Below are 9,048 nucleotides of genomic sequence, written 5' to 3'. Positions count from 1 at the left end.
TAATGTTTAAAGTTTATATGGCAATAAACATTGAATTTGAATTTGTTAAACGTCTTATTTTGTTAGGTCATATTTTTGGGAAAGGTGATCGGGATTGCTGTTTCAACAATTTTAATGTATCAACTATCATCTGTGAATCGGATATCCCATAAATGTCAACGGACTCGTGCTGAATATGCATGAACAAGATCATGTTTTTCACTGACTGCTAATGACGGCGAAATACACTAAATATATTGGATGTTGGATGTAAACTGGTTGATATTTTGTCTAAGATACACAATTTTTGTTCCGTCTGCGTCCAATGCTTTCCACCAACGACAAGGATTACAAAATTGGCTTCTGATGATTATTTTTTAAGATTTCTGCTTCCTTTTACTTGATAGGAACGACTTGTGATAGATCATTGTATGTATTTGACGACTATTTCAAGGATCTGTCCCCACGACTTTGAATCTATAAGCCACAATGATTTCTTTTTATAAAATTGCATTACTTTCATCTAACTTAAAGTTTTCGACGAATTCGAAACCCTATCTCCTAGTTCATGGTTGATCAACTTCGAAGTTATTTACAATGTTACTGTCCATTATATTGTTTTATAATGTTTTATTGGTTTTGCTCACAATAAGCTGTGCAGTGACCTATAGTTGTTACTTTATATATCATTTGGACTCTGGTAGAGAGTTATCTCGTTGGTAATCATATCACATCTCTTTATGAAATACTTGCCACTGGACGTTAATCAAGCAACAATCACTCACAAGCGTTTGTCATGTATCTGTGATGATTTTATCATATATCACAGATATGTACTTATTGAAATAAACAAAGATATTACAGAACTGAATTTATTTAAACCACACCCAATATTACTAAACAAATTCACTTTTTATAACAAAATACTATACATAAAATGAGTTGAATATAAGCATTACCTCTATAACTCAAAAATTTCTTAAATGTACCACACACAAATATATTATTCTAAAATGGTGTCACCTTAAAACAACAATACTGTGTTATACCCAAAAAGTCAAAATAGAGTTCAAGAATCTGTAGTAGATCCCAGCAGTCAAAATTGAATTAATATGTACAGTAAGGGGTAGCCAATTTTTTTTTTTAATTTTGAAAAGTGCATTGGTTGTCTGCTAGCTATTTAATCTTTTGATCTGATAAGTTTTTGTGTTTAACATTCTCAAACATAGAATTTTCCTTTTGAGACAGCAGGTAAAACATATGTTTCTTGGAGGCCTGTAGTGTCTATCAGATTGTGACAAGCAGTTACCTATAATGACTATAATACAAATCAAAAAGACCTCTTTCTGTGGGTTGATTTTAACGAGGATTCCATGGTGTCTTTGAATAATGCAGCAACAGTGTCTGTAAAGTGTTGCAATGTCAGGCACAAAAATAAAAGAATAAAACATGATATTTATCTCAGTGACAAACTTTTTCTGAACTGGAAGATTGGAAAAACAGTTATTGTTTTGTTAAGCAGCCTATGTTTAACAAAAAAGGACATGAAACAAGAATACACATTTCAAACAAAACAATGCAATGCAATATTGTAAAATCAAACATGATCTGTGTTTAGTGGTGATAATCGTTGTGTCTAATTTTCATAACATTTGGTTAAGGGAACTAAAATAAGAGAACAGAAACCAACTATGGGACGTACGCACAGATGAACGTACATACAGACAAGGGTAAACTTAATGCCCTCTCCACTTTGACGTGGCAATAAAAACAAGTTTAAAAATCAATTTTCAGACTGATAAATAAAGCAGTTTTAAAACATAAACTTTTCCAAAAATCCATTAATTGAGAATTATTTGATGGAGTTGAATATGAATTGAATATTGTTTTAAAATGATTTCATCACGATAATAAATTATATAATGTACCTTATTTGTGGTTATATACTGATATAATTGTTTTAAAATGTTTCACTAAAAATAATATGTCATATAAAAATGGTACTACCTAACTGATTCTTTGTTATCTCTTGAAGTGGGGTACATTTTTTTTTTATAATTGATTATATATTCAAAGTAAAAAATGATTGCAACAAAGTATCAAACATTTCATACTGTGGATCCATTTTTTAGGTGGGATATTGTGGATTTCTTGAGTAAAAGTGAACCACGAATTTAAATGTTCAACAAAGTACAAATTTATTATATGACTTGTATGGAGACTTTGGCAAAAACAAATATCCACCAAAATAAAAATGTCCCTAAATCCAAGAAAATAAATGAATCCACTAAGTACATTACGTTACACTTCATTGAATACTTTAACAAGACTATTGTGTTTGATTATCAGTTTTCTTTGTTTGAAATTATATTGAATCACACCACACAATAAATTGGTCTGTACAGTTTTATACTGTTTACCATCAGATGACACATGTTGTACTGATCCATCATAACACCCCACATACAGACTGCCATCTTGTAGTGTAGTCATCATACAGGGTTGTGATGAAAATGTTAGAGTGTGATGTCTGTCATCAGTATAACTGTACCAGTACAGCTTCTTGTTGTTGTCGTAGTTGGAGAAGTAATCCCAGTAGAATATTCTGTCACCAGAACGATGTAACCTGTCAGGAGTAAAGTCAGTCTGTATTGTCTGTACCACCTCTCCTGTCTGGTGATCTATGATCAGTAGTCTCTTGTTACCACAAACAAGTAACTTGTTGTTTATAGTTGTAATGTCACTCCCCCTCCACCAATCCATTCCAGGTACTGATATTGATTTAAGTTTGAGTTTATTGTGTATGTCATACATCTCTATACAGTTACTAGTATGCAGTGTAACAGCTACTGTAGAGTTGTTGACTGCTGTAACATAACATGGTCCACCCTGTACATCTATACTGTCTACCTGTGATCCATCTGTATTACAGATCAGTAGTCTGTTCTGGTTAGGTAAACACATCACCAGTCTACCATCATCCATCATCACTATACCTATTATATCACTACTCCAGTCACCACCAACTACTGATGTCAGGTCTATCTGATGATGTGCAATGAATATAGACTGTCCTAGATTGTAGGGTTTTATTGCATGTTTGTGATTTCCTGAAAAAAATGTAGAGTTTAAAGTGTTGAGTTGAATCAGTAGGAGGTTTAATAACAGGTTTAGTTTCATTGATAAAGTACAAACACTTGTACATTATATATAATGAGTTAATATGTATTATTCAAATCTTGAGCACACAATTCAGTGGTTTATTTATTTAGAGGTTAACCAATGATTTTGTCTAATTATGATATATTATATTGAAGATAACATGCTTTTTATGCATAGGTCTTTCATTATCATCTTTCCTTATCTTTATATCTTTACACATTTTGTAACTGTTCATTTACAATTGGTATGGTCAATTTCTCTTTATTTTTATCCTTGATTCAAAAATTAGGACAGGAAACATATATTACTTTATTTTCATCTTAAACCAGGTCCATTTTCAAAACATTTTCAGTTTGTTTTTACTTTAAATTCACAATATCACAATTTTATGTGTGTTCTTTTTTTTCTGTTAAAACAAATCAAGATTTTCTAAAAATGGTTGAAACCTGAAATGTAGGCATATTTTGAGTTATTTCACAAAATAGGAAAACAACCATTCTTACTTTTTTTTATAAAACCATTTTAGATACAAATATTTTAATGCAAAAATGATAGAATTAAAAAAATGTATGTTTAATATTCAATTAAAAGTGGTCCCAGCAAAACTACATGATGCTCAATAATACTTGAATTGTATGGGCATTTGTCCAATTGGAGTAAATCCTTAATTATTGTTTATTTAGATACATTTATATTCAACTTTCTAGTTAGAATTTTGACTTTAATAGACCCTATGAGAGAAAACAAAATAATTGGATGCAAATGGTCGTTCTTCTTTCCTGCAGCATGTTTAAAACAGAATTAAAGTTTATATAGGCATGCATACCTTGTTTGTCAGTTTTCTCATCTGAAGTCTGATTGGTCAAACTCTGTGTTGTTAAATGTTGCCATATTTGCTGTAAAAATATAAACAACAAAGGAGTAGGGGCAATAAGGCCCTTGTTTGGCCCAAAAATTACTGCAAATTTAAAAGTAATCATACATATTTTTAAATTACTGAAAACCTGACTAAGGTATAAGGTACTAAGAAAAATCAAATCAAATTTCACATCGAACACGTTATCATGGCAACGAATCATGACCTAATTTGCATATTTTGGTAAATTTCGTGATTTTCCTTGTTTTTTCATCAAATTTTAAGTATATTTTAGATTGAAAAAGTATGTGCGCACTCAAGAAACAACTTTTTATTTGGTGAGATTATTCCAATAGTTATAATAAAGCTTTTGTTAAATTATTTTGTTGTTTCTCGGCTGCGCTGGATGTTTCCTCAAAGGAAATAATGATAGAAAACTGCATAAATTCTATATTTTTCATCGTTTTTGTGAAAACAATACATATTATGACGTAATTGTGACGTCAGCAGATAAAAATCTTTCTGTTTTTAATATATTTTTCTTGACCCTATGCATTTCTAAACATTATGTGCCAATTTGAAATGATTATCAAACATTTTATTTTCTTGGGCCAAAACAAGGCCTTAATGCCCATACTCCTTTAAAAGTAGATACAAAGTTGTAACTTTTTGTATACTTACAATTGTATATAGTCTTTTTAAGTTTTAAGGTCTGTCGTTAATTTTTATGTATGAAATCAAATATTTAATAAAGAAAAGTGCATAACTGCATGTAAAATTCCTTAAACAGGGGTATATGTCATTCCTTACATTCACATATATATTTATAGTACTGAAACACCTCCTTATTATGTTGTATAGTTAGTTGTATTGTTAAATTGTAAAAATTATTCGAATTAGCTCTCGCCACGATATAGCCTTTTTGTGCTAATGCGGCGTAAAGCAACCAACAATCAATCAATCAAACCTCCTTATTATGCTCAACTTATATTTCATATATTCTAAGTTATAGAATGCCATTCCATTTGTTTTTGACGAGATTATAACAGTGAGTTAACATGATTGTTTTCATACCTGTACATAACGCAGTGTTTCTGTCGTATTTGTATCTATCTGAAACAGACAAAATGTGTGAGAGTAAATATAAAACATATAAAATACAACTTGTATAAAAAATACCTGGTTTTGATTTGTTGGTAGCCAGGGTAATTTTAGCATATTCTTACCAATTTTCTTCATAACAAACTGAAAGTTGTTTTATACGAAAAGTTTAGAAACAGCATCTATAGTAAAGTCACCTTTGGACTACATTAAATGTATTGACTATTGTAGATTTAGATCATGAAAAATGTTGGCAGAATGTGTTCATCGTTCATCATCATACACCATTAACTTCAACAAAATGATTATTTGCAAGAACTATAGGGCCGAATATAACTTAACCTAGACATAATCATTATTGTCATCATTATTGGTGTTTATATTTTTGACCCGCTTTAGCCCGCAAACTAACATGGCTGAATTGGCTTACATAGAACATTGGATTTATACAAAAAATTTCCTTAAACGGTTATAGTTGAAAAATCTTACCTTAGAAAAATGATTATAATTTTAAGAATAAAAGCCAAATTTATTTTATAATTAATTATAGTCTTTTATTGTTTGTACAAAATACAATAACGTTTAAAAATTTGTAATAAAACAATATATTTCCTGTCATTCAGTATACTAATGAGACATATTTTTATTTCTGCCATTTTTTGGTGTTTTGGTCTATTATTTTAAAAACAAAAAATCAAGGAATACCAGGAAGCTATGAAAAGCAACAATGAACAGCAAGACGAGATCTGCAAATAGGTCGATTGCCTTCTCATATGATTTAGGGTCCTTAAGGTGGTAACTAACACTACAGGGAGATAACTCTGTAAAATCAGCTAAACGTTTTAATTACATTGCGTTGTTAAGGAAATATTAAGCTTCCCAATGATCAAAATGAGTGCTTGTCAAACTTCTATATAACCAGTGTATTTTTTTCTGATAAATTGGTTGTCTCAATTTTGTTGAAATTTTTAATAGCACGAAGGGGTAAAATGCATTTTTTGTCTAATATCTTGAAAACCACTATAAAGAAATAAAATCTGAAAAGAGCACAAATGATCGGAATGATGAGATCTTAGAATAGGCATTTTGCCTCTTAATGAAGAATTTCAACAACTTTGAGATTTTTGCTTATTATCTTGAAAATTATAATAGATAGAGAGTCAAAATGACCAGCAAGACCAGTACTTAATATTAGGCCAAATAAAAAAGTATTTGTGGTTCCAGTTACATCAGGAAAAAAGTTAGGGTAAGTAGGTAGGGATTTTTTTTAATTTTATGTTGTGTTTTTTTTACATTGAGTCTATGGGAGCAACATTCTGACTTTAACAGTGCTTAATGAAAAATGACAATAAAATCTTTAGGGTAGGCTATTTTTAAGCCGAAAAAGTAGGGACGGTAGGGTTACTGGAAAAACACATATATTTTTATTTGGCCTTAGACAGCATAGTTGAAATCATCTGATGACTCCTTACTGGACTTGTTGCCCTTTAAAAAACGATGAATACCAATTTCTTATATCTAAAAAAGTATCATAGATTGATAGAGATAAGAGATAAGTAATAAGTGAGCATACATGAAGCTGTTACATTAATATCATTGCCAACATCCTGTAATCTTTTTAATGGAAAAGTGATGTTTTTAAATAGGTATGTTGTGGTATACATAGTACTGCGGAATATTTGAATTTGTTATAATTTTTGTCTAGTAATAAAAGAAACTCTAACCTTTTCCAATATCTCATGAATATTCAAAAGTGTTGTCATGTATTTATTACACAGTGCATCATCCAGTGGTCTTCTCTGTATCCTTATCAGTTCATCTTGTTTAGTCTGGTCAAGTTGGAGGATGTTGGTCTTAAGCTCATCCATCAATGGGCCATACTCATCCTTGGTTATACCACATGTTGTGTTATGACTCAGATAGTCATTTTTATTCCGTCGTAGAATAGAGACTGCTTCTTGGTCCAGTGGTCCCAAATTACAGCAGTTAAATAATATAAGACCACACAAACTAACATCAAGACCTTCGGGCTCGACTGACTTGGCTGTGTACTTACAAAAGCAGTTGTGTATACCAGGCCCTGGATTTTCAGCATATAGTTGTTTCCATTGGTGATGATTTAGAGGTAGGGCTCCATGGCTTCTGCAGTTTGCCTTATCTGTACAACACCATGCATTTCTGTGGCGTAGATGAAATAAGGTGTGCAAGACCGCTGTATTATCAAGAAAATCTTTCAGACATCTGAAGTTTAGGTCTATATATTTTTCTTCTAACTTGTGTTGAAACAATGGAGTTACAACCTCTAAGTAAACAGATCCAACAACAAAGTATCTTCTTTTATCTTCTTTGTCCATTCTGTAAAATATAAGATATTAAAATGCTACCCAATTTTCATTGTTAAAAAAAACTTGATCAACTTACTGTTATGTATTTGGTTTTAACCATAATTCATAAAGTTAGTTTTAGCTCATGTCCTCCTCCTTTCACTCTATTATTTGTGAGAAGATCCTTTAAAGTTATTTTTCACCTAATAAAGCTGCATTATTAAATTCTACTGAAAAGATTAAATGGTATATATATTTAGTATTTCAATCAAACACCACTATGTTGTTGAGAATTGGTTCTTCTTTGTCAATAATGGAGAAAGGGGGAAGGGGTAAACCATGTGTCCATACTCAAATGCATTGATCGTCTAGAAAAAGGGGGGTTTCAACGGACAGAACATCCCTCCCCCTTGCATGATCTGCCACGTTACACTGAATTAGAAACCTCCTTAGAATTGCAACCAAATAGTTTGACAGAAACTGTATTCAAGTTATGGCAGTATATACTTTACACTGGCTTTATGGCCAAGTAAGCTATACATATGAGCTTAATTGACAAGGCCACTTAGCCACTCAGAGACTGGAAAGTAAAATATTGATATTGCAATGAATTGGTGAACTATTTCAATTATAAATGTATTTAAAAGGTAGATGTGGTTGTCAAAATAAATATTGGGTTAATTTGCAAACAGGTATATTTTTTTCTCTCAAATATATAGAGTGTTTAAATGGAGATATAGACATGATAGAACAATAACAAATTAAAGTGTACTGATGGTATTTCCAAGTTTGATGGTTTCATTTTGATTTTCCAGTAGTTTCTCAACTTTCACTTTCAACAGAAAGAAATGTGTAAACCAAATAGCTACAAAAATATGAAAAACATGTTGATTACACAAACCTTTGTACTTAGTCCATGTTTTGGTGGTCAACTTTTTGGTTGTCTTAGATATATATACAGTCACCAGTTTCAGTTGTCTTACGCCGTTAATTGGAAATACCCTTTTCTTTTTATAGAATTAAATGAGGAGTCATTCGATCACATAGAAATATAAAAGAAGCATGCTTACCTCCCTTAGCATATATATTATTTAAAGCATTGCATATAGATCATTCGTTTAGCACTTTGAAACATTACATTTACAAATATGTAATCAATTTTTGTTTGAATTCATTTCTAATTTTCCCAGTGTTTATATTGATTATGTAAATGCATGGTTATTATGAATATAGATTTCAAGTTAAACACGGCGTCCCCCATTTCAGATTTTTTTCCGATTCTTGAGCTCATTTGATGTTTACCAGAGTCATGTTAATTTGAAAAAAGATCCAACAGCGCTAGCATGGTTAAAAGTTTTTAAAAAAATGTTATTTCTAGTTGTGCCCAAACCTCAAAATTACACCCTATTTTAATTTTTTAATTTTTTTCCGTTCATTCAACACATCTGAGGTTTTGATGAGTGAAAACTGTAGTCGTCATGAACATTTCAAGGATATCCAGCATACAGAGACCATATGAATAAAGAAGATGTTGATGGTCTTTCAGTTACATTGTGTGTATGTAAATTTGATTAATCAAAGATAATTAGATATACTTTTCCTAGAATTAGATGGAATAACTACGAC

General features: G+C 31.0%; 1 protein-coding gene across 1 annotated transcript; it reads right to left on the bottom strand.

Annotated features, from left to right (window-relative positions):
• Positions 1 to 837: 837 nt before the first annotated feature.
• LOC143085031 (uncharacterized) lies at positions 838 to 8,532 on the bottom strand. Its single transcript, XM_076261160.1, has 5 exons — positions 8,324 to 8,532; positions 6,823 to 7,453; positions 5,072 to 5,110; positions 3,968 to 4,037; positions 838 to 3,089 (listed from the first exon to the last, which is right to left on the bottom strand). Exons 2-5 carry the CDS (start codon positions 7,450 to 7,452, stop codon positions 2,281 to 2,283), a joined length of 1,548 nt encoding a protein of 515 aa, XP_076117275.1. The 5' UTR covers position 7,453; positions 8,324 to 8,532; the 3' UTR covers positions 838 to 2,280.
• Between the last annotated feature and the right edge of the window lie 516 nt (positions 8,533 to 9,048).

Source organism: Mytilus galloprovincialis, chromosome 8 (assembly GCF_965363235.1).
Source record: "Mytilus galloprovincialis chromosome 8, xbMytGall1.hap1.1, whole genome shotgun sequence".
In the NCBI taxonomy this organism is placed as follows: domain Eukaryota; kingdom Metazoa; phylum Mollusca; class Bivalvia; order Mytilida; family Mytilidae; genus Mytilus; species Mytilus galloprovincialis.
The sequence above is the reverse complement of the archived record's forward strand: the minus strand, read 5'-3'. Positions and strand labels throughout refer to the sequence as shown.

What these genes read in the sequence shown, in the direction of transcription:
- LOC143085031 (XM_076261160.1), bottom strand. Translation starts at nt 7,452, where the DNA reads ATGGACAAAGAAGATAAAAGAAGATACTTTGTTGTTGGATCTGTTTAC. An exon ending in TTCATGAGATATTGGAAAAG is followed by an intron (nt 5,111 to 6,822) that starts GTTAGAGTTTCT and finishes TGTCTGTTTCAG; the next exon opens with ATAGATACAAATACGACAGA. An exon ending in AAACACTGCGTTATGTACAG is followed by an intron (nt 4,038 to 5,071) that starts GTATGAAAACAA and finishes ATATTTTTACAG; the next exon opens with CAAATATGGCAACATTTAAC.